This window comes from Ambystoma mexicanum, chromosome 1p (assembly GCF_040938575.1).
Source record: "Ambystoma mexicanum isolate Mex_15411 chromosome 1p, UKY_AmexF1_1, whole genome shotgun sequence".
Taxonomy (NCBI): Eukaryota; Metazoa; Chordata; class Amphibia; order Caudata; family Ambystomatidae; genus Ambystoma; species Ambystoma mexicanum.
This window is the reverse complement of record NC_090921.1, coordinates 832,892,569-832,919,270: the sequence shown is the minus strand read 5'-3', so window position 1 is coordinate 832,919,270 and position 26,702 is coordinate 832,892,569. Positions and strand designations below refer to the sequence as shown.

Genomic DNA, 26,702 nt, shown 5'->3' with positions numbered 1-26,702 from the left:
GAGTCAGCGTGGTGGTGTGATATGATGGTTTATATGCTCTTTCGAGCATATAGTTACAAGGGACCGTAGGCAATATCACTGTGGTGCTGCCTAGATTGCGGGGGAAAAGCCTGCAGTATTGACAAGCGGGGATGCGGACTGCGCAAAAGTTGGTTTATGTGGCTGGATCTGCTTTGCGTGGGGGCGTGTTGTGGGCATTCCACAGGCAAAATGAAATTCTTTGCACGTCGGGTTGTTTTGCCCCTCGGATTCCATGAATACATGGAGCTCGCAATAGCATTCCATACCTAGGTATGAGAGAAGGCGTATATGAGTTTTAAAACCCATTGTAGCCTACGGCACATTCTCAATTTGGCTTTACCCTGTGCACTTGGCTCCACTTATCCCCAGCACTTGCACATTTGATTCCCTCTTGCAGCACTTTGCCATGCACTTGTCTCCTTCCTTCCCAGGTGTTCATAACATGCACTTTCCTGTCCACCAAGCCCCGACACTTACCCCCTGCACATCCTTCATCACTCCATTCCAGGTTCTTGCCTCCCCCTTACTCCCTGGCATTTTCCCTGCATTTGTGCAGAGATTGTGGCTTAGGGAAGTCGTACTTCCTGGTCAGGTGGAGGAAATGCTTTCCAAAGGGGTTAGTCCCAACTGCACCGAGATGCAGGACAATTTACCGGGATTGGGCGTCACACCATTGGTTACCGTCCACCCCAGTGTCATTGTCCTGGGAGGATAGCTCAGCAGCAACGTGCTCGCCTTGGAAACTTGACTACACGAAGCAACACAGGTTCGATCCCCGGGTCTGCGCTTAGAAACCTCCGGGTATTAAATGCGTTATAAATATGCAACTAAGAGACCATATTCCTGTAACAGTGCCCCCGGGCTGTGTGAGCACTTTAAAAATGTAAATAAAAAATAAAAATTGTCAGTAATGGAATGTAAACATTTCAATGTGATAATGCATTTTTGTGAGTTGCCGTGTTTGATGTTGCATAGTGCTCAGGTGCAGAATATTCCTCTAACCGTGATTTTCACTATTAAGCTCCTGCAAGATCCTGCCATTAAATGTTTTGCTGTTTTTGAACGTTTGCTTCACGTGGGCAACTGGTCCAGTGTAGTTGTGGCACAGGTGCCTTGTTGGTGACATCAAGTGCTTTTGGATTGCCAGGTCATCATTGTGCAAGACTTTATCGAGTGGTTTTACACCTTTATTAAAGTCTTCAGGGCCTGTCCAGCAGGTCTATGTAACGACTGATTGATTATTGGGTTCGGTATTCCTGCCACAGTTCAGTGTTTACATCAAGAGAAATATATTAGCCCTTTAATTGATATTGATAGTTTATTTGTATAGTGCCTATACACACATGTGTTTCAAAGCGCTTCAAGGCAAGGGAAAATACAATGACATTCTTACAAGACCTTGAGACATTAAGAATGTGAAATTAACTATCGTACTAGGCCTGGCGACATTTCAGATAGTGCAAGAGCTTTGACAATGATAAGGAGGGAGGGGAAAGTAGTAAATGAGACAGACAACAACTATCATACTAGGCCTGACACATTTCTGGTAGTACAGGGGAAGGACACAGGGTGAGGAAGTGGTGGAGGGAGGTAGGAAGGAGAGGAACAATGCTTTTGTAGAGCCTTGAACCAGGGGTGAGCTGGCCTAGAGGGAACTCTGGAGATTTCCGGGTAGGCCTCTGCACCCTGGGCCTCTTTTGTGTGGTAACTTATGTTCTTTTCACATATTCTCATTGGAAAAGGGTTGGGCTTGCTGAAAATGTGTAATATGGGTCCACTTTGAACATTATTTCCAGGGCCTCTTTTGGTTCCCAGTCCACCCCTGGGCTTGAATTGCACAAGGCGTCCCTAGATGTGGTGATTCAGAGGGAAAGAGGAGCAGCAGGTGTGTTGGGCAAGGAGGGGTGGGCTCAGGTTCAGAGTCTGCAGGTGCACGTGTACACGTTGCACCAGGTGGGCCTGCCTGGACGAGGAGGAAGACACCACTAGAGAGAATGAGGACCAGATTATTTCTGTTCCCTTCCATTGTGAATTGTATCGGCACTGACGGCCCACATTAGGGAGACTACATTCACATCTTCCCGCACCCCCTTACCTCTCTTCGGTGTGTGGACTCGTCCAGGAACAGGAGGCTGTTCTCATTTGCATCCAGCATGAACGTGCTAACCACCTGCACAGACTTGAATTTTGCCTAATGTTTTAAAAAACGAGAGAATAAAAGGAAACAATTTGTTCATGCTACTATAATAGAATTACACTTACAGTTTACCAAACGGGGCACAAAATAAAGGAATAGATTTCAGGACAACAAATAAATTCAATGAACAGTCGACGCCTGCATAAACAGATGTCCGAGGCAATTAGGCGCTAATGGTGGCCATCAGTGTTACCGGCTATGCTGATTTCGACTGAACTACACACAGTGACATTTAACCTTGATAAAGCACAATCACTGTGAAACACAAGTTGATATATCATAAATAAATGGATTTCACACACAAATGTTCACAGTGGCCATAACCCCTGATGTTGAATACTCATAGAGGAAGTCATGATAGTCTTGTGGGTAGCCTGACGCTCCTTACAGTAGTGGTCTCTAACTCCAACAGTCGTAGAGTTCACTGGGTGAGTTCATTCAAACATACCCAATTAGTCAACTGGACAGAGTGCTGGGTGCATGACCACTGGCATGGCAATGCCTCGGCACCTCACAGTCACAAAATGCCCAATAGGCCATTGTCATCCCCGAGGCCCAGTGTTCCCAGTGGGTCTGGCTAAAGTCCATGAAAAAGAGACACTGTACCAAAAGCCCACGCTGCAGTCCCCCTAAGAAACCAAGTTATGTTATGTTACTTGGCATTTAAATAGCGCCTTATGTATCATTGGTATGACCTCAAAGCACTGGTAGTTCGAACGCGCTCGGGAACCACAGTTCAAGTCAGTAGGGAGTGTGTTTGGCTTGCCAGGTAGACAGCATGCCTAGGGAATTGCCTCCTGCCATGGTCCTGCCCTCACAGCGACCCAATGGGCACTGGATCTCGGAAACCTGAAACAGAGTGTGTACCAACGAGGCATGGCCCTAGGCCATGCCCAAACGGTAATTTATCAGCGGTATGGCCTTCGTTCATGTCCAGGCCACAACACACACACTCACAATGTCCACATAGCAAGTGCTAGGTATGTAGGTCCTATGAGGTGTGTGGACTCTGCCCCAGATCTGTAGAACCAGCCCCGAGTCAGCAGATAGTTCTGCCAAATCAAATTTCTTATTTTTGTTTTTAGAGGCATATTCTGCCCCTCAGAATCCCCCACTCCTCCCAACTCTGCCAAATGTTGTGGTATATTCCAGAGAACTTTTTCTTTTTTAAAGAAATTTGGTTTATAAAATAAACATTTCACAAATTATAAACAATAACATACAGTTGAAATTCAATTACACAAATAAGGCAAAACAGTTTGAAAATTAATTCGATAAAATTAATGAATTACAATGACTATGAAGTGATAACACAACTGCCACCTGTTCACATAACATACCAAACAATGCAGTCAAACATCTACACAAGGCCAAGAGAAGGGAGACTCTACCACCCTCCATTAACCTTGACCCTGGCGACAGCGCCACATATTAATAATCCGTGTATATAAAAGAGTTGCTAAAAGAAATGCTATAGGCTCCATCTCATTTTCTTTCCAGCACGGCCTCTTCGGACCCACTGTGAAGTCCACAAACCCGGAGAGTGGGCAGTTCTCAAAGTTAACATACAATATTTATATACATTAGGGTGTGAAGATAGTGACACCATAGTTACATTTACGTGGCGCTTTGCATTCAATCCTGTAAAGAAAATGTCCTCTGTAGTTTTGGAACGCATCCATGAAGTTTAGCCAGACTTGCCACAAATAAAGCTCTGACACATAAGAATAAGCGTGACACATTTTGAAAATGTTCGTGGATGTGTTTGCGCTAAAAAATAAAGGGGGTAATTCATGGAATAAATGTGTGCCGAAATTTGTGGCGCAAGCTGGCACAAGCCTGCAAAAGCCGTCGCACGCGTGCGAATCGCACGCGTGCGATTCATGGAAGGCCCTGAGTGTGTTTTATCCTGGATGTGTGCCAAATCTGCGCTTATTTTATATGTCACTGCGACTTTCCAAATACGTGCGCGACAGGAACGGGGAAAGCGCACAACTTCTCGGGCACACACCTAAAAAGGGGGCAGAACACGGGGAACGGGGAACAACGCATGAAAATGTAGGCATAACGTGGGAAGTACCGCTGGGAAACACATGCAACGCCCACACGCAAGTGAACAACACATATTCATGGAATCAAATGGGGAAAACCCGGCAAGTCAAAACACACGCACACGCACAATTACGTCCGCCACACGAAAGCAGGCGGAAGCGCCCCCGCACAGCATAAAAGTGCACGCAAACAACAAACAAGCATATACAGCTACAATGAATGTCCCATTCCTCGCAGCAGTGATCGTGGGCCACCGCAGCAGGAGGAGAATAGCCAGGCCCTGCATTTTTTGGCCAGGACCAGCCTTTTTTGGGATGCCTGATGACCAGGTCTATGACAGGTATAGGTACCACCTCACATTATCCTAGAGCTGGTCAGGGAATGGGAGGATGAACTCGCATCACCCACCCTGTGCTCCCAAGCATTGAGCTCCTTGGAGAAGGTGCTCAATGTACTGCATTTTTTGGCCACTGGGTCATTTCAGCGGACAACTGCCATAGTGGGGGGCGTCTCACAGCCCACGCAGTCACGTTGCCTACACCAGGTGTTGGCAATCATCACTGCACGCCCCTCAGTCCGCAGGCAAATACACATGCCCAGAACACCCACAGAAAGGCAGGCCGTGGTCCTGGTCTTCTACAGGGTGGAACACTTCCCCAAAGTGCTTGGTGCCATAGATTACACCCATGTGGCCCTATGTCCACCTAGGCCCACTGAAAATATCTAACGCAACCGCAAGCACTGGCATTCCATGACTGTGCAGGTTGTATGCGATGCCATGGAATCATCACCTCTGTCCATGCAAACTATCCAGGGTCCACCCATGACAGTTTCATATACAGATTGTCTGCCCTGATCTGGGCCCTGGAAGCTGGGAAGCATGGCAACACATGGCTCATAGGTTAGTACAAATGCCTGTGCATATGCATGCATGCCACACACAGACAAATACACAAACCCAACTAATGACAACCATCATGACCTCCCCAGGGGACAGTGCCTACCCTCTCAGCAGCCACATGATGACGCCAATACGGAACCCCACCACACCTCCCCAGGTAAGATACAATCAAGCCCATATTGCAAACAGGGCCATAGTGGAGCGCACATTCAGAGTGCTCAAGTCACGCTTACGCTCCCTTGACCTCTCTGGCGGCCAGCTACTATATGCACCCCCAGTAGTGTGCAGGATCATTGTAGCAGCATGTGCCCTGCACAACGTCACAACACGGCAGGGTGTACCGGTGGACATGGTGATTCCCCCACATCCCCAACCACATGCACAGGCGCTGCTCATGGGTGCGGAAAGGGTACGTGTCAAGGCAGCCCGGACCCAGCTTGTGACCACATTTTACACCTAAACTCCCACCCCTGCGGAGTGCACACAGGCCTGGCACATACCAGGTGACAATCGATGATGAAAAAGAGACAGCCTTAACACCCTGAGAATGTTTGCACAGAAGTGCTACATTGTGTGCATCCCTAGCTACTTAAACATAACCAAAAGTAACACATGCAAGGTGAATATCCCACCACCCTCCTGAAAAACAGGCCATGTAAATCACTGCTGTGTCATCCAAACCCTCCCAACACCCATGACCCCTGTCCTTCATGCCATGCCATGGCATGCAACAGCTGAACAGCCAACCAAATGCACAACACATGACACAATCGTCATTAAGTGCAACGTGAGAAATGTAAACCGGCATGAGACATTCACACCTGACATGGGACCTGATGAACTCACTTGGCAAAAATCTACCACACATACAAAGGGGGTTATTATGAGTATGGCGGTACACCATAGATGGTGCCAGTACGCCACTGGCACCGTCCATACCGTACCACCATATTACGAGTAACCCTGGTGGGTGGCGGGCTGTGTGGTGGTCGCCACGGCGGCAGCTGCAGCTACCATTACCGATGGGCCCGTGTCAGCACATGTTACTTACTGTCAGATCGCAAGGCTGCCAGGGTCTGATGCAACAGCAGCATCACCTGGATCCACAAGGGGTGGTGGCATGGCTGCACCAGCCATGTGGCTGGACATCCTGCCCCTGTGGTGCATCCCGGCTTCTTTGCGTTCTACGGCCACCCTGGCCACCCTGGACTCCACGTACTCCCTGGTCTCCCCAACCACATGCCCGACCACTCCCAACATTGGCAGGACACCCAGCTGAGCCCCCCCCCATAACCTTTGGTGGCCTCCCAACCATGGCACGGATGTACTACTGCCAACAGGCGGTGCACTGAACCATTGTCCTGGTCAATTGGGGTGAAGGAGGCAGGGTACGTGATGGTAGACACACTGCTGTGTTCCTGCAAGGCTGCCAGTGGACCCTGGGGATAAATAACGCTCACACAACGCTCAGGCACCCCAAAAATGCAAGCACAACATATATGCAACCCCTTTAGCCCACGTGCTTGTAAGAAAACCTCACGCAGTACGCTGCGGCACCCAGGAACACAAAAAAGCATACGCGATTAACACGCGGGCTACTATGATGTCAATAAATGGGGTACGCGACAAACAGGGCACCCGCAGTGGGAAAAATAGTGTGCAATAGCGTGTGCGACTCACCGTCTGCATGGAAAATAAATACGCATAGGCCCTGTAACCGCTGTGAAGTAATCGCGTGTGAACCCCAAAGTAGGAGAAACACACGCGTCTGTCTCCACTGAAAGCACGTGCAGACCCGCGTGGACCATTTACACATTCAGAAGGAAACGCCTGCACGCGTTACGTCACATACGTGCTTACACGCTAAGGGCCTTTCCTTGAATTACATGCCGACGTGCTGTTTTTTCACGTGCAAAATCACTCCGTATCAAGCTGGCCATGCGACAACACACGGAAGACCACGCTCCTGCCCAGAAGGCCCTTTTCCTGCCCCCCACAGCCCCGAGCCAACTCCCACCAGCCATCTGCTGCTGCCTGCCTGCCTGCTTGCTGGCCACGTGTCCTGCTATTTGGTGCCTGCACATCAGCCATCTGCAGGGGTCCAGTTTCTGTGACCTCCCCTGCTGGAACAGAAGACTCCCAACTGCAGTTCCATCGCTCCACAGCCCAGCACCAGGACCCAGTTGCCCACCCACACCTCCCTCGGGGGTTGCCATGTCGGGGGAAACAACATCTGAGACCACTGGCAACCCCCAGCCAGAGAGGCAGAGGGCTGCCAGCTTCACAGCAGGAGAGTTTGGCATCCTGGTGGAGCAAGTCCTGGTGCATTATGATGCCCTCTTCGGAAGAACACGTGCCAACAAGGATGGATGGAGAAGGATCTGGATGGACATTGTGGTTGCCATCAACGCGCAGGGGGTTGCAACCCGCAACCTACCACACGTCCATAAGCACTGGGAGGACTTCAGGTCCAGGACCCTCAGGAAGGCCCGGCGCCTCTTGGACGCAGCGGATGCCGAGGGGTGCTGGGTCTGCCTTACCAACGACCAGATGAGGGTCCTGGAATGCATACGCGCAGCGCTTCACCTTCAGGTCCTTGAGAGGCAGACCCGTCTGGAGTCCAGCGGTAAGTGTCCATGTGTACTGATTGGATGCAGTGCATGTTGAGGTATGCCAGGAGTGTGCAGCATGGACATATGTCTGGAAAGGTCCATGTATGAATGTGTATGTGCAGGGACATGAGCCTGCCACATGTGAGTCCAGTCATGTGTGATGCACATCAATGGTGTATGTGTTCCAAAGCATGATGCACAAATGCATGTAGAGACGCACACATGTTAGCATTTCTGTGTATGTAGTATGCCATGGTTGGGGTGTGACACATGGGTGCTGGTTCCCCCTTCATGTACGTGCACGGTGTACATGTGCGTGTGTGTGTGTTTGACATGTATGCGACTGTGATAGGCCATGGATGCATGTGACACAGACATGTAGTGAGCCGATTGGCAGATGTGACATAGTTGCCGGTGATTGCTTTGTGACAGGTGGTGGAGATGTACAGATGCATGTCTGTTTGGTGGCGTGTGTGCATGTGTTTGGCACTCCCTGTGTTGCTTGTGACGTCAGGCTGACCTTTGGATGTTCATGATGTTGTGTGTGTATGGATGCTGCTGCCTGATGCACCATTCCTGTTAATTTGTGCATGTGTGTGGGTTCAAATGATATGTGTGTTGGGGAGTGTGACGCCATCTGTGAAGTTTGACACTGCCACTCATGTGCAACTGTCATGTGTGTATACGACCATTGTACAGTGCCCTGATGCCTGTGTTCTGTCTCTCCCTGTCTGCAGCGTCAACTGATGAAGAGGGCGGAGATGGTGCTGTGGAGCACAGCGGCAGGGATCCCACCGCCAGACGCAGGGCCCAGCTCCCCTCCCGGGTAGTCATCCCTTCGGGGAGTGAGGAGTCTGGTGCCGCGTCCATGGCCACAGCTGCCGAGGGTAGGTCCAAGAGGCGGCGTTTGGAGGTGGACTCCTCGGCAGCAGTAGGGGCAGCTGAGCCCCCACAGGGGCCTATGGAGGAAGATGGCACAGAGTCATCCAGGTTAGTGGGGGGATTGGTTGAGGAGGAGGCCACGGAAAGGCCCACGCACGGGGCCTGGAGGGGGGATTCCACTGGTGCTAGGAACTTCTTGCGACCCCCTCCTCAACTGAACCCCCTATGTGCCAGTCGTCCTCCGTGCCATCTTCCAAACCCAAGTATCACCTGGACCCCCTGTGGAGTTGCCCCTGAGCCAGCAGCCAGGCTGTAGGAGGACACATCCCCGACAGTCGGGAGTCGGAGGTCCAGCAGGGGTGGCCACCCCACCAACTGGACCCCAGCAAGAGGAGGACGTGCATGCATCAACAGGCAGGGCACGTGCATGGCAGCAGTAGCCGCAGGGTGGGAGTGATCATGGCTCGGGGCCATCAACATCCCAGGGGCAGGCATCGGCCTTCGGGCAGGAGGACCCAGGATTGGGAGTGTCTTCCATGTGGCAGCGGTTGGGCCAGCAGATAGATGCGGAGCGGCGGCGGGCAGAGGAGGCACGGCTCACAATGGTCAGGGTGGAGAACTCCATGCGCCGGGCGTTGAGGCGGGCTGAGTGCCTCGAAGCAGCTTGCAGGGAGTTGGAGGAGGCCATGGCTGCATCCCTGCGAGACCTCGAGGCCAGGGAAGAGGCCCGCCTCTGGAACATTGATGTGGAGTTCGATGATGCCCTGGCCCGGAACATCAAAGAGTGAGCCATAGGACTAGCCCACTGCCTTTGTACATAGTTCTTTAGGCTTAGGTTTCATTTGCTTTATATATTGTTTTTGGAGTTCATGGACTTTGCTTCAATTTAATGTCATAGTTTTTTTTTTATAGGATTTTTGGTAGGTTTCCTTTTGTTTGGGGATCATGGACCCTTCGGAATTGCAGTGTATATAGTTCCAGACTTGTACATACTTTCGTTATTTGAACATCCCATGGATCAATGGTTTTTTGTGTTTTTTTTAAAAATTTACTTTATATGGACTTTGGCGATGGACCACTTTTCAGTTTTCATGTCGTGGATTTTTGTTTTTCATTGGATATTTTCATTTTTTTTTGTATTGCTTTAATTATTTCTTCATTTGCAAGTGTGATTTTCATTATGTATTTTATTATGTTTTTTAATACATTTCATATGTCTTCATTATTGGTGTTGTGTACTTTCATTGGTTTTGTGCATGTCTCTATGAGCATTGCCTCAGTCACGTTTTGCCACTGTGTGGCTCTGTTGTACATCTATGCATGGCCATGCTGGTTCTTTTAAGACTCTCATGGCATGGGTAATTTGGGAGTGGGTGCAGTGGATGGTTGCGTGCTTGTACTGGGGGGGCGGTTTGGGTTGGCATTAGGGCCATGGGTCTGTTTTGTTATGATATGGTGTTTGGTGGGCCATATGTCGGGCCTGCTGGCAGGTGCTCGTCAATGAGTGGTTGGGTGGGAGTGGGGGACATCAGTCGGGGCCTGCTGGCAGGAGCCCATCAATAGGGGGTAGGTGACATGAGTCGGGGCCTGCTGGCAGGTGCCCGTGAATGGAGGGGTGAGGGACATGAGTTGGTCCTCCCAAGTGCATGGTGACATGTGGCCTGCCTGTGGGGCATTCCCAGGAGTGAAGGGCTGCCTGCGGGGCATGCCCAGGGGTGAAGGGCTGGCTGCGGGGCATGGTCACGGTGGATGGGCTGCCTGCGGGGGCCATGGGGAGGGAGGGCCACACCCGGGAGTGCCCACGCTGCCCAATTGCATGGAAAAAACCCTGCGCTCCCCTCGGAATACGCATACCCCCCTCGCACCAGCGAAATCGCATGTAAAACTCCCCACGCACCCCCAGTATACATGCAAGCAGACCATCCACACTCCCCATGCCCCGCAGGCAGCCCATCACCCCTGGGCATGCCCTGCAGGCAGCCCACACACTCTGACCCTGCCCCACAGGCAGCCCTTCACCCCTGGGCATGCCCTGCAGGCAGCCCATCCACCCTGACCATGCCCCGCAGGCAGCCCTTCACCCCTGGGCATGCCCCTCAGGCAGCTCATCCACCCTGACCATGCCCCACAGGCAGCCCTTCACCCCTGACCATGCCCTGCAGGCAGCCCGTCACCCCTGGGCATGCCCCGCAGGCAGCCCTTCACCCCTGGGCATGCCCCACAGGCAGCCCATCCACCCTGACCATGCCCCTCAGGCATCCCTTCACCTCTGGGCATGCCGGGCAGGCAGCCCATCCACCCTGAGCATGCCCCGCAGGCAGCCCTTCACCCCTGGGAATGCCCCGCAGGCAGCCTGTCACCCCTGGGCATGCTCCGCAGGCAGCTCTTCACCCCTGGGCATGCCCCGCAGGAAGCCCATCACCTCTGGGCATGCCCCGCAGGTAGACCTTAATCCCCTGGGCATGCTCTGCAGGCAGCCCGTCACCCCTGGGCATGCCCCGCAGGCAGTCCTTCACCCCTGGGCATGCTCCAGAGGCAGCCCACACCACAGGGGGTCTTTTTCCAACGAGATTACGCTGGCGCAAGCGGAGTATGTGTATTCCGAGGGGTGCGTGGGGTGTTTTATACGTGCTTTCGCTGGCGCGAGCGGGGTACACGTATTCTGAGGGGTGCGCAGGGTGTTTTACGCACGATTTCGCTGGCACAGGCAGGGTACGCGTATTCCGAGGGGTGCGTGGGGAGTTTTCCATGCGTTTTCACTGGCGCAAGTGGGGTACGCGTATTCCGAGGGGTGCGCATGGTGTTTTATGCACGATGTCGCTGGCACGGGCAGGGTACGCGTATTCCGAGGGGTGCGCGGGGAGTTTTCCATGCGTTTTCACTGGCGCAAGTGGGGTACGTGTATTCCGAGGGGTGCGTGGGGTGTTTTACACGCGATTTTGCTGGCGCGGGCGGGGTACATGTATTCCGAGGGGTGCGCAGGGAGTTTTACACGTGATTTCACTGGCGCGAGCGGAGTACGCATATTCCGAGGGGTGCGTGGGGAGTTTTGGATGCGATTTCGTTGGCGCGAGCCGAGTACGCATATTCCGAGGAGTGCGCGGGGAGTTTTCCACATGATTTTGCTTGCCCGAGCGGGGTACGCATATTCCGAGCGGTGCGTGGGGAGTTTTCCATGGTTTTCGTGGTTGGGGGGCTGTATGCTGGTCCACTGGCCTTTGTGCCATGGGCTGGATTTGTGCGATGTTTTTGGCGCATGGGGCGGGGTTGGGGGCGTAACGGGCGCTGCTGCAGGGTCGCTGTGCCACTCTGCGCCACGGCTGATTATGGATGTTAGTATCCATGAATACGCTGTGCGTAAAAATAGGTTTTGGCGCATGCAGCTGGCGCAGATTAGCGCACACTCCCTCTGTGCACCAGCCACGTGCGCCACTTCTGCTCTAAATTCTATGAATTACCCCCAAGGTGTTTGCAAATGCGTTTTTTGAACAAGGGTTTTCCATATGCGCCAAAACAGTCTTTCAGGGCAAATATCTAAAACCTATTTACCATGATTTTTAGCATGCACTTAGACCTTACGGGTGCACACAAGAGACATTTTGAAAATTAGCTCAGGGTGTTTTGACAAATTCACTTTTTTAAATGTTCAAAATGTATCCAATTTCAGCCTTGCGCAGCACATGTGACAGACCCAAGCAGACAAAGATACAGTACTTGCATGCGCAAACATGCAAAACGTACAGGCCAGAAACCACTTTTATTCAGACATGCACACAAATGTGTGGAAACAGAACGTAAACACACACACAGACACACATAATGCCATAATGGACATCTTACAATCTAGCCTAAGCGCAGTGCAGAATTCCAAACCGAAATTGAAAGATCTTCCACCCTGTGCTCTAGTAAACCTTTTGGGAGCGGAAATAAAATAGCCATATACACTGAGGGAAGGGTTGTTATTGCAGGATAATTACCCACCACCAACTTATGGCCCAAGGCGAAGCCCTAGGGCCATAAATTGGGTGAGGGTAATCAGCCATAGCGATAATCACCCCTCCCAAGGTCTACAGGGTTATTAGCACATGGTGGTAGTAGCAATACATGTTTTGCAGTTTCCGTGGTTACATTCAGAATGGTGCTTTGCGAGTGAATAAAGTAAATAGGTAAACTAAACTGAGTTAGTAAATTAAATGTGGTTTTGTTTTGTAGTATTATGATCTACCATCTTGAAGTGTCGCATGTGCTAGATGGATTTGCCAATAACGATCTCAGACCCGAATAACCAGACAGCCTTAAAGAATATGGCAAAGTACTACTTTATTATTAGCATAAAGTAGGGCAATGTTCACGCACTCACAACCAAATTTGATTATACAGAGGTTTTATACCTCAATATGCGTCATATATGACATCATCCTCCATGGTAAACTGTTAAACTTATTGAAGGGAGAGATTGGTTAAGGGAACATATATACCTATATATTATGTAAGTACTAACAATATTACTGGATGCCCCTTATCTGGTGGGCCCATTTTGAATCACCTCTAAATCCGTATAATACTGATTATAGCGGAGAAATGGCAGCGGGTTGGCCTATGCAACATTGTATAGCATGTTGCTACCTAGACCCTCTGATTGGTTGGCATGCTTTCCCAACCTTGGACTTTCGGCTTGTTAGCAGAACGTAAGTAAAATGAAACTCAGGTGCTGAGAGTAACATCAGACTATTTCCCACTTTCCAAATTAGTCCATCATCTCTCATCGGTTGGACTCCAAGCCAAAGCTTCTCCTTTGTAGTTGACCTTGAAGCCTGTTCTCTGTTCTGGGACATTCAAGGGAGTGTAGGCACACCATTATCTTCATTTGAGCTTAATGAATAGCCCTTGTTTTTGACTTCTGAATCACATGTGAGGAGACCACACATTTGTTCATTTCAACCTTCTATTTACTGCTATTTGATACAATTGAGCTGGGTGTCATTACCCTTCTTGGCCCCTGGAGACTTGTTCATTCCATCTTGCATAGGTTTTCTGCATCTTTTAATTGTCTAATACTTGGCTTGTGCAGAAGTTTTCTTCTTTGCTTAATCTAAGAGAAATATGTCTTACGTACATGGCTTATCCTTTTGACTCCCTTGTGCCTTGCAATTATTCCTTGAAGTGGCATCATTGATCCCCTGCCAATAGACTCCTCTTTATTCCTCACACAAATGGGTTCTTCCAGCGTCTCCTGACTCTGCAGCCCTGGTCTGTCTCTGAGGTAGCTTGATTGGTTTTAACACAAGTCTGGCGTCCATCTTTCCATCATGGCCGCTCTAGCCACGTTATGTTTTCCTCTGCAGCAAGCTTCTCTATGTCTAATTTACCTTGCGTTTCTGCGTATATACACTTATTAGTCAGCAGGTTACTTTATCTTCTTTACATATATGATTTCTTCGTATCTTGATTACACGTTTCTCTTGTTACTTCAGTTACATCTTTATTCTTTGAGTAATTGCAGATCGTTTCAGTGAGTCTCGGTATCTTTCCTCCATGACATCATTCTGCCCTTGCCAGGTTTCACTTATAGCTCTATGATGTCTAATGGTGTGTGCATACATCCTGCTACCATCTCAGTGTGAGGGTACATTCGATACAGTTGTCTGATTGCATATCATCTCTTATACACTCGATGCAGTATTGGGGTGATACCTGTGTCCAACATAGGGCTCTTCTCCTGCTGTTACAATATGACAGACGTGAGGGGGCGTGGCTGCACTCTAAACATTCTGATTGGCTGAGAAGAGGTCAATAACAAGCCTAAACATGTGACAATAACACGCCCAAACCTTTGAAAGTCATTCCATGTTTTTGTAAATCAAATTATTTCCATGCTCAAAATGTGGGGAGCAAATGTCTTCGATGAGGAAAAAAAGTTAAAGGTGATTGATATGTAACGATAAATAGAGTTCTTTTGCCTTCAAGTCTGCCAAACAAAATGGAAGACTAATTAACAATTGGATTTGTAAAAGACTTAGCCTGGCAACACAGTGTGGAGAGGAGTCACTTTGAAAGATGTTCAAGGTAAAAAGAAAATACCATCAAAATGCTTCAGAATGTTCCTGAGAATCTAGAACTAGAAGACATATTTTAAACACTGTGCAATCTATGGAAGTATTTGAATTCCTGGCTCCAATTTACTGAATGTTTTTTTAACTTACAAACGTCTAAAAAGAGCTTAACTGAAGCACGGCAACTGCCATTACATTAAATTAGACCACTCACAATCCGGGCATGCGCACACCAATTAAAACTGAAGCTGAAAATATGAATATGTCACTAAGACAAAAAATCTTGTGCCATTACCTACATGGCATAGACCGTACATGTACATGAAATGGTCTTACCAGACAAATGAAATGCAAAATTCGGGCATGTGCACAACATGCTGAAAATACACAAACCTGTCAAAAAGGGAGCAGACATGCAGAAACAGGCATTTTACACCCTGTTCAGAAAACACGTATAGCTTGACATCAAGGAACCATCTGGAGAGAAAGAGATAATTGCCTAAAATCTTTTCTCCTTACCAGATGGCTTTTGAAAGAAATCCTTTCACAAAGTGTTTTGCTTTTCACAGTAGTCCAGTGTCCTTCCCAGTGGTCACAGTTTGAGCTTAAGGGCTACCTGCACCCTTCTTTTCAGTGCTGTACAAATCTGGCCCGCACCCTTCTTCTCTGTCCTAAAATAGATCCCCATTTAATAGCCAACTAGGGTTTCAGTGTTGCTCGAACACTTCTCTCTTTGCAGCCTGACTCTTGCCTCCTTCTGAGTCAGTTGGCAACCACGTTTGTTGTCAAAGTGAGGACCTTAGAAGGGTGGTGGCAGTTCTCGCTGTCTTTGCTGAAGGCCAGGAGAGGGTTGCAAGGTGAGAAGGTGGCTGACTAAACCGAGTTGGTCTCTCGGGTGGGATAGCCACAGCCCTGCGCCCGGCCAAGTGTACTTTTTACTCTTCTTGCTGCTCACCAACTTCGGGGTCTTCTCTTTCTTGGTCTGTCTCTTTCATCAGGCTACCCACAAATTCCTCATCCCAGTTTTCCGTTGCCTTCTCCACTGCTAATCTGTGTGTCACCTCCTTTTATCCTTCAGGAACCACCTTCTACACACCTTTCGTTGGTTCCTCTCTTGGGTACCGCCTGTGTCACAAGAACCAATCTCTGGTGGCTTTTTAAATGCCTTGCCTCTTTTGCCTTCCTGCTGTTCGCAAACTGCGCTCTCAAATAACCAAGCTATCCACGGCCCCCTAGACCCTGATTTGCTCACCTTCTTTCCACTCCCTGATATCCAGCTCTATAGATATTTACTTACTATCACTTCCAGATCAACACCTCTGTCTGACCCCCATGTCCTAAAAGGTCCACCACTTGATGCAATTAGTTGTCTCCCCTTCTGATATTCTTCACTATCCCCTCCTGATAACCACCTCTGTTCAGCACTGGGCCTTCACCCTCTTTGGCATCTTGATATTCATTCCCTCTTTTACATCAATCTTGATCTTCTCCTTCTTTTACCTCTTGACAACGGTGCCCTCTTTGCCCTATGTCCTAATATTCTCCCTCTTTCACATGATAATGACTCCCTATTTCTGGAAATTCTCCCTCTTTGACCACCATTTTAGGCTCTTGCTCCAGCTCTCTGTACTCCTTGGTCTGGTCTTCTGAATCTCTCCTTCAGCTCCCAGTATTGTTCAGCCACTTGAACATATTCACCTGTCTTCTAGGTCTTGCGCAATCTCTTGTTCCCTCCTCTAACCTTTCAACAAACTCCTGTCTCCCCCTCCCTAGCTTCCAGCTACTGCTCTAAATACCCACGCTCCCCGACTGAGCTTGTGGGATTTGATGGGGCTTTAGCTGTGCCCTTTAACTTCTCCAATGAAAGGGGATGCAGGTGTGTTAGGTGGGACTGGTGCTCAGGTCTCACCCCAGGAGATGGCCTATAGCCCTCATGCAGCACTTGGGATTGGCTTGTCCATCCCTTTTGAGCAGTCCTCTCACATGTCTGTCACATTATTTCTCTGTGGGGGGTGGCCAAGGGTTCCTCCCCATACCTTCTGTGTGCCCATCATCTGCTTGCTTGAGGAGGCGTCCCGCCTCCTTGGTCCTCCCACTGAATATCTCCAGAGGGAGGCAAGGGACGGTACAAACCTTAACTGCCAGAACACCACTACCTCACAACGTTCACTCGAAGTGAGTGTTTTAAAGTTGTGGTGTATTGTGATACACACACACACACACACACACACACACACACACACAGACACACACAGACACACACACACACACACACACGATTAAACACATCCTTTCTATGCATTCCCATATTTTTGAGGAGAAAGTGAGCTGAGCAGCAGAGAGATGTAATGACGTTTGAAGAACCATACTGTGGGGTCAAGTGGGAAATTCAGGATTAGAGATTATGGCTTCTGGCATCACAGTTGTCAATGTATCCCGGGACCACGCCTCACAAATATAATATCTCGTTCAAAATCTAGCTGCAAGTTAACATGGGGCATGTTATGGACCGTTCACTTCAGCGTGAATAGATTTTTGAATGTGCAAGTATGTTCCCTAGTGCCTACACATTAGTCAGGCAATCCTTTAAATCTTCTCTGATAATAGTCTTTATCTTTTCGTTCTACGGTTGATTGTCTTGGGTCTAATATATGGTTTCAAAGCCCATTTTAAGGTGTGCTACCCCAAAGTAAGGGTGATCCTGCCCGGTCAGTGGATTCAGGGTGGATTTATCAAGGGAAGAGAGGGATACATTCCCAAGTCAAGCCAGAGCATTCCTACAGTCTCCAGGCTCGACTGCAGCAAAGGCGGAAGCATACTGGGGGCAGAATACATACAGACTAAATGTATTCGCTACTGTCCCACCCGCTCTTTGCATTCTACAACAGCTGGCTGGTCTGTTGGTTGTGCCTACGTTTCGCTGTGTGCTTCGGTTGCAGGGCCTTTTCGGTTGCCGCTGCCAGAATGTGGAATGACCTGCCATTATCAGTAAAGATCTTGCCCAACCATTTGGCATTTAGAAGGGCCTTAAAGACATTTTTGTTCTAGGGGTTGGCGGCTGATGGATGGTGGTCCTTGTCTCTCCCGCTTTAGCGCCATGATACCTTCGGGTGACCATACACTGTACAAGCTCAAGTAACATAACATAACATAACATAACATAACAACACATCCTCAATGCTTCAACTGTTCTCAGGATTAATCTCTAGCCAACATGTGTCTCCAAACACAACATTCACCAGAACCTCTGTAGGGAGGACCGGTTCATGGAGCTTCTCAAGGATCAGGCGACCTTACCTTGGCAAAGAAGTCATTGTGAATTACCCGGAAGACTTGCAGCAAGATGTCAGTGTTCTTCTCCAGACTATGCAGCCGGCACTGAACGATCTCACACCAGGTGTTGCTGCAGTTCTGCACAGAAAGAAAAGGCGCAGAGAACACTTAGCCATTCCTTTTTTAAAATGAGATCATCCCCTATGGCCAGCAGGAGGCTAACCAGGGCTTACAGACCCCCTTTACTTTCATCCCCTTTTGTTTGACAAGGCACCCATGGAGGAGTCACATATTTGGAAACCTAGATAGAGCAGAGAACCATCTTCCGGGGGAGCCTTTGTGTCTCTCTATGCTGTAAGGAACAAAAATGGGGGCTCCAACCACACATATAGTTGTTGACACTACACTTATGTTAGAGTGCCTAGGTTATTGTGTTAACTTTATTTCAAAGCGCTGCTTAAAATAGTAAGCCAAGTATCCTTATAAGTAGAAAAAAATCAAGTTACCAGATGAATCCAGTATATATAGAATCACCGCTTTTTTGTATTAGCAGTTATTTTATTCAATTTTTTGTTTTTTCTTTTTTAATACAGGTCGTAATCTGAAATAATAGTTTATATAGAACATCAATACAGTGCAAAAATGTAGTGTACAAAAAGGGTTATAGATTATGTAAAAATATATTATCCAATTTCATCATCATTGGTGGGTTAGTATCATTCATGTGCTACAGATTCACATTGAAGCATGCAGAAAAAGGTAACATATAGAGATATTTGTTATATACAAATACATTTCAACAGTCTAAAGGCAGAGGTTGAGAATACCCAATGTATTCGTCCACAAGTATAGCAAGCCTAGCTAGTTGCTTAACTATACTATGAGGACCGAAAAGCCAAATCAGGAAAGTGAAATGAATTCAAGAGACCATCGATGGTTTTGGTCCTCTGTCTGTTGAATTCATTTCACTTTCCTGATTTGGCTGTATTAAAAAAGAAAAAACAAATAATTGAATAAAATAACTGCTAATACAAAAAAGTGTTGATTCTATATATACTGGATTCATCTGGTAACCTGACTTTCTACTTATAAGGATACTTGCCTTACTATTTTAAGCAGCGCTTTGAAATAAAGTTAACAAAATAACCTAGGCACTCTAACATGAGTTATAATGTTAGAGTATATATTTGTGGTTGGAGCTCCCATTTTTGTTCCCTATTGTATAATAGGCCTTTTATCCTTCCACATTAGGGGCCATCCCTTCCGTTACATTACACGGTAGGCCGTGGATCAAGGTGCTATTAGCACCTTGGTCCATGCCGGTAAAATACTGGCACCGCCTTGGAGGAAAGGGGAATTACCGCCCTATTCCAAGGTTGGCGGGGCGGTAATTCCCCCTTCCCCCATTGCCTTCCCCCATTCCCATTTTTGCCCCATAGGGCATAATGGGAATGGGGAAGATGCTAATTACGGTACCGCAAATTGCGGTACCGTAATTAGCACCCTGGTCCCTTTGCGGGTTGGTTTTTAATGCCTGCTAAAAAGCAGGCATTAAAGTACCAACCTGCAAAGGGACCTCGTAATCAGGCGGTAAAGGTTAACGGTCACCGGTACCATTACCGGTGACCGTTAACCCTTACCGCCTTCCATGTAATGAGGCCCTAAGTCTCTATGCTGTAAGGACAGGATGTAGAAGCAGTTACTCATTTATTTCAATGGTAGGTTGGGAATGGGCTGGAGTGGTCTGTTTGAAGGGCATGCAAACCCCCCAGGCTTGGACACAGAGAATTAAACAGACCATCGTCATTTCTTTCCCACTGCTTCGGCGTTGTGGTATGTCCCCCTTTGCTGTATACCCAACAAGCTCAGTATTGTGAAAGGGCAGGGGAGTTGCTAGGTCTGGAAAAGACCCGGGGCTAAGCTGATGTCGAAACTGTTGGGACTGGGGGCTAGCTAGTCTTTTGGCTGTAGCTCCTGAGATTCTATCCGGGGCTACAACCAAAAGATCAGGGGCTATAGCCCCCTTAGGCCCCCCCCTAGCAACGCCCCTGTGAAAGGGTGTGATCTTAAATCGCTAGCATGAGGGAAGGAACATTCAACATGCACAGAGGAGGAGAGCCGAGACCACTGAGCGGTTGCCAGGAGACAGCCACCCCCAAGTCTCCCCAGTAAGGTTGGGCAATAGGATCGCATACAGAAGCCTACCACATGTGAGAACGCGTTGTGTTACTGCCCCATCTGAACCTGAAATCATGATATGAAATGCCCACTGAGCCTGATAAAGCGCTGCTCTGTTTTGGCCCCACATATCTGAGAACTTGAGATGTGATTCACTTGACACCGGCAGGAAAAGAAAGGTGAGTCATAAAGGCTATTTTCCATTACTTTCCTCTGGGAGTTAGAGTTCCCGGCTAGCAGTAATCCAAATGGTTCTACGTTGAAATGTCAGAAAAAACCCAGGACAAACAACGATTTTTTTCTTGGTCGAATTTCGAAAATATTTTTCCGTCTTTTTGCACTTTTTTTTTAATGCAGGGGGAGACCCCCTGCTCCCTCCTCCACAGCATGCCCCATCTCTTTTTCATACCCCAACCCAACCCCCCTTCTATTTGTTGTTTAAAAAGGTGCAAATAAACTGAAAAATTCGAACAGAATCGCCATTTTCGTTCTCGTTGTTTTGAGTTTTTTGGGGTGGTGTGAGGGATTTCCATTGAAATAGTGCTTAGCCCGGCCCCAGGCGGCTGTGTAAGATCTGCTTTTCACATAGCCCTCCATTAAATATATACTACCTCCTCCTGGTGCCTTTTCAAATGTCATTTTGTGGAACGCTTGTAAGATGGCAACGGTGTCACGGTACATATAATGAATGCATGTAAATCTAGCTATGAGAAGGGGCTGTGATGGGGCATTGCGTGGTGGCCATGCTCTACCCATGCCCTCTCTTGCCCCCGGGTCGCTTACCAGCTTGTCCACCTGCAGCAGATCCTCCGGGTGGATGGGGATCACTCCAGACTGGTTCCTTGACATTGCCGTGGTCATGTTCTGCAGCATGCAAGTGGCCTGAAAATATTAACAGTACTAAGTTGGACTCTGATCTTTGATCATACTAAGCAATTTACTTAAACATGATTTTCACAGAAAATGATGCAATTCCAACATTAGCCCTCATTCCTCTACTTTGGACTTTGCGTCAGGAAATCCTTTGACTACAACTCAAAATCCTACGGTCAGTGCCGGTGCATGGGCTAATTGCGTCCGGGGTGGCATCATATTTTTCAGCACCCTCCCCCCCCCATGGCAATGAGGCTGGCTTTGCCGCTTGCACATTCAATATGATGCTGTCTAGGCATTTGCCGTGAATTGCCTTGGCAAAGGAGCTGCCTTGCTTGTGGAAAATATTGAAGTCCACCTGTGTGGCACTTATCAAGTAGATGCCTACATTTGTGACTAGAGTGAATTTTGTGCCTTAGGATTTACAACATTCTGTTTAGTAAGCTGGTAACTGGAGAGCACTGCAAAACATGTAGAGGAAGATTGAGTCTGTGGCGCGTAGTAACTTACATTGTTTGCCACTATCCGAGTGACTGATAAGAAATAGTTGCTTCTGTAAGCCATGGCCGGCAGATAGATGGTCACTGATAGGTTGCTGACAGGATAACAGCCAAGATACTGAATCTGCTCAGAGGGATGAAAAGAATATTATGAAAACAACATGTTAAGATGATGATATTTCATCCCGCCTCTTTACACAATGACCAATCCATAGCTCACGTTTTTACTGTCTATTCTTGTGTATAGATTCCCATTGGGTAAGCCTGGGTTTAAACATTTCCTTACTTTGAGAGGAAGAGTGTGTTTACTTTGTTGGAAATCCTCAGTGACCTTTGATTTTCAGAATCACTCGAGTAGCCATTAGTAGTCATTTTCTTTTTCTATCGCAGCCAATCACTGTTGAGACCACTCTACCTCTGCCCTTGCAGCCATCTTGAAGTCAGCAGATGCAGTGCACATAAGTAGCCATTGGCCCCATGCAGGAGGCATATCGGTTCATAAAATATAACGATGCCGGAGAACTTCGGTTAAGTAACTGAAATATCTCCATTTTCAAACACCACCTGAGTGTGCCTTATCTTGCAATGGTGGCCAGGAAGTAACATCTTCTGACGGTGGGAAGCAGCCTTCAAGTAATTGTTTTCCAGATCTCTAGATCTGAAATGAAAACCAAATCCTGGCTTGTTGCTCAAATCTAATGTAGCCTTCTGCCTGTAGTAATCACCTTGAGTTTTTCCTCTAAACTTTGCTTAGCCTCGCCTATGCTCCTATGTTTATTGCTCACAGTGATCACCTCTGTATTATACTGTAAATTTATGTTCTGTGCTTTATTTTGTGTATTCTATGTAAATATGCCTACCAAGTTCTTCGCGCCCGGATGCCTCTGGGCCTGGCGCGCGCTACAAATAAAACAAATACAAATAGAAGTGGTGAACACTCCTGTTGAATGTGCCATAAACGATCCTGATAATGATCTGTTTGATTCGACTAAATTGCATTTGATACAAGAAATGAGCCAGCCTGCCTTTCTCAGCTTTGCCACCAACCGGTGACGTGCTGATGAAGAGTTATATTTACATTCATGTCATCAGGTATTTTCTCCCTTGATGTAATGGGACAGCTTTGCAGTTGTTCAGCTGGTGCAAGCGGAACCAGGTCACCACCCCTCTGCCCCACCCACCTGGTAATCACTGCTGATCTTTGGGTGCCCTCATTGTCCTTCTTTTTCTTAGCCTGTCTTTTCTTTCATTCTTAAGTTTCCTTCCAGCCTTTTATATTCTTTTGCAGTTTTACCAGGTTCCGCCTCCTTCCACAGCCCATTGGTCCTTCCACCTACTTCAACGCCCCTCCCTAGGCGTCCTCATTGATTGATTGATAGGTTATTTATAATGCGCCTATACACAAGTGTTTCAAGGCGCAACCAGGCAGGGATGGGAAAACGGGAGAACAAGACAAACGATCTTACTAGGCCTAGTATAATTTAGATTGTGCAAGTGTGCAGACAAGAAGTGCAGGGGAGAGGAAGGGGAGAAGTGCCCCGAGTGCAACAGTGCCCTGGGTTAAGTGGAAGGAAGGCAGAGCCTCCAATGGGAACAAGCCCAGGAAGTGCAAGGGAGCCCAGGCGGCAGTGCAGGAGGGCCCGAAGGAAAGTGCTAGGGACTGGAGAAGGGGCGGGAGATGGGGGGGGGGGCAGGTGTGCTATATGACTCAGAGGAGCACCAGGCAGCCAGTCAACGTAACTGAGCAGGAGGAAGGATAGCAGAGGAAAGGCAGACAGAAAAGGAGAAGGGGAAAAGTTAGCAGGAAAGAGACAGAGAGAAGGAAGATGAGAAACAGAAGGTCTTGAGGAGCTTCCGGAACTTAAGGAGGTCGGGCTCAAGGCGGAGAGTGGCAAGGAGGCCATTCCAGAGGCAGGCACCTGCATAGGAAAGAGATCTACCACCCAGTCTCTGCTTGGAGAAGCAACTCACCCGCAGAGAATTGGAAGTAGACGTGCGGAGGGCTCTGGAAGGAAGGTACTTAGGAAGAGAGCGTTGGAGATAGTACGGGTCGCAGCCCCAGAAAGGCTTGTGGACAAGGCAGAGGTTCTGGAACTTGATCCTTGCAGCCACTGGGAGCCAGTTGAGGGATTTCAGAGCCTGAGAGATGCGATCCCTGGGCTTGAGGCCAAGGACAAGTCTCTCGGTCCTGTTTTGGATGAGTTGCAGAGGGCGTAGGGTAGAGTAAGATAGATTGAGAAAGAGGCTGTTGCAATAGGCAAGCCTAGAAAGAACCAGGGCTCTGGAGTCAGTGAGCTTCTGGGGAAGGTGAGAACATGTAGAATACCTCTGTGGAGGTGCCGTTGGAAATGGGATTTCTGGAGTTGTCCGTGATGTATGGAGAGAAGGAGCGTGAGGAGTCGAAGATAACCCTGAGGTTTTCTGCTTCACAAGAGGGAACAAGGCCAATGTAGGCCAGCCCTAGTCAAAGAGGAAAAGCAGGAGCAGGGGTCCCAATGAGAAGGATTTTTGTCTTACTGGCATTAAGGCAGAGATCATTAGAGGCACGCCAGTCCTGAATAGCGGGAAGACAGTCGGGGATGAAAAGGAGGTGTCCGAGGGTAGCCTGAAAGAGAGCTGCGTGTCATCCGCATAACACTGAAAGTTAGAGGAAAAGGTAGAGATCAGGGGCCAGATAGACATTGAAAAACCAGGGTGAGAGGATAGATCCCTGGGGAACACCACATGTTGAGAGTGTGATGGAGGAGAGGAAGGACCCAAGTTCAACCTGGGAAGGTCGGTCCAAGAGGAAAGAGGACAGCCATGCCAGAGCCTGATCTGTGATGCCCAGGGTATCTCAGAGACAGGTGATCAGGATGTTGTGGTTCACTGTGTCAAAAGCAGAAGAAAGGTCAATGAGGATGAGGACAGAGGAAGAATTAGAGTCAAGGTTAGAAAACAAATCTTCATGCGTGTTCAGAAGAGCAGTTTCCATGCCTCTGGCTTCTATGAAGCCAGACTAATTGTCATGGAGACAACCAAACGATTCAGTGTAGAGGAAAGGAGTGATAGAAATCGGGCGATAGTTTGCTGGGATGGAAGGGTCGTCAAAAGGCTTTTTGAGCAGGGGGTGCACAAGGGAGTGCTTGAGAGGAGAGGGGGAAACTCTTGTGGCAAGGGAGTGGTTGCAGAGATCGGCCAAGGCTGGAGCGAGAAAGTCAATGTTGTCATTAATGGTTCTGGAGGGGCACGGAAACACCTGTTTGGATGAGACCTTCATAGATCGTACTTGTCTGGAAACCTCATCATCGGCATAGTCACCAAGGATGGACGAAGACAAGGATATCACCTCTTTCTGCCTGTGAATGGCCTGGACAAGGCCAAAGCCAGATCCCCTTGCCTTCAAATGCAAGTAAGACAACATCACCATGGGCACAACAGACTACCACTATGCTCATCAGGGCCCATTCTCTCACTGATTCTCTAATTTCTAAAACCTTATACAAGTTCCCCTTGTTGCCACTACCCTACCTCCCATGTTCCACTCATGTTCCTTAATGCGTATCAAGTGACCACTTGGCCCTTCTTGCATTCACCTGACATTGCCGATCTCATCACTACACACAAGCTTGACATTATTTTTATCACCAAAACATGCTTCTCCCCAACTCTTCCCATGTTGTCGATATCCTCATCGCACCTGAATTAGCAACTTATCTGTTGGCCGTACAGGGAATATCAGGGGAGGTGCGGCAGTGAACCATAATACTGGCCCTGCATGGTGTGTAGCATGATGGAAGTGAAATCCATTGAACTCTTTACATGCCAATCCCTGCTATCATGCAAGGAATCTGCCATTTTTCACCTCATATACCAATCACCTCACAGGTGTGGTCTGTAATGAAATATCTAAAAAATATATATTTACAGTGTTCCTTGGTTATAGAGAACTATCACAGGTCTAATACCCCTACTGCAACAGTCCCACCCCACAATCTGGGACAAGAACCCAGCTTTTTTTAAAATCAGTATATTTTTTTGATTTTAAATAATACATCAGGAAAATGCAGGTGGTCCCATAACATATAATGCTTGGGAGATCATATTTAAAACACTCAAAATCCCTTTGACTAAAATGAGGATTAATACAGTGTGCCGGTTTTTGTCCCACTAACATTGTCATTTAAATTCACTCAAACATCCACATATAGAAAACAGAAATTAATGACTATTCTGAAAAAATGGCTATTCTACAAAATGTGCTCAGATATTGTACAATTCCATCCAGCTCTGAGTGCTATTATCGACATATTTATAAATGATAGAAATTGACATTTATATAAATTAAACAATTGCCAATCATGATTTAAAATATTGAATGAAACATTCTATTAGGCTATTCAAAAGAAATTCTATCAAACGTGTTATATTTAGAATACATGTTCGGAATACATGGACAAATACATTGGAATGGATTCATATTTCTTTTTAAAATATGAATAAATGAAGGGGTGAGTTTAATTTTTTTCTTTTATTGAAAAAGCAAAAACTAGCATGTTTTTTTTAAAAGGAACTTGCACAAAATTAAATATTTTGAACAACAGGTTTCTAAGAATCAAATTTCCTAGCAAAGCCTCCCCTCTTTCTATTTCATATTCTTTGGGAATCATTTTACCTTGACATTTAATTGTACAAACTGGCAGCTTCACACAGGCCTCTTTAAATCCCTTGTCAAAACAGTGCATTTGGATCTAGAAACCAGAGACTCTAGGAGGCACTGCATTTTTCTGAAACCAACCCGGGGAATGAATCATTTTACTTGATATTGGGAGAGAAACGAGCAGCCATCCCCTTGTTAAGAGTTCTATTTCTGAGGGAATTATATTTAAATACAGAGGGCATTTTTCACCTATGTATTTAATGGTAGAATACAATTTGTGGGGCAGGATTTAACCCTTGGGATGTCTCATGGCCTCTCTTTGGTTGGCGCTCTAAAGTGATTAAACTTGAAAAGGTACTAGGGATCAAGATAATCTAATTCCCCTCAGCCCCATTCGATCCAGGAAAGAAGGTACTCCCATGCTGTGGTCCCCTCCTGGGCTGCTCAGAGAACCTGTTTTTATTGATTTTATACACATATCATGTAACTTGTGGCATATGAGTTGAGAGCGCTACGAGCAG

The 26,702-nt window shown here is 47.7% G+C and overlaps 1 protein-coding gene across 1 annotated transcript in view; it reads right to left on the bottom strand.

Annotated features, from left to right (window-relative positions):
- The window catches only part of ITGA10 (integrin subunit alpha 10), a 610,846-nt gene that overhangs the window by 18,892 nt on the left and 565,252 nt on the right, over positions 1-26,702 (bottom strand). The window contains exons 25-28 of the mRNA XM_069652761.1: positions 21,553-21,666; positions 20,953-21,051; positions 18,016-18,129; positions 2,117-2,212 (exon numbers count right to left, since the gene is read on the bottom strand). Coding sequence (XP_069508862.1) covers positions 2,117-2,212; positions 18,016-18,129; positions 20,953-21,051; positions 21,553-21,666 — 423 coding nt within the window. The remainder of the gene's footprint in view (positions 1-2,116; positions 2,213-18,015; positions 18,130-20,952; positions 21,052-21,552; positions 21,667-26,702) is intronic.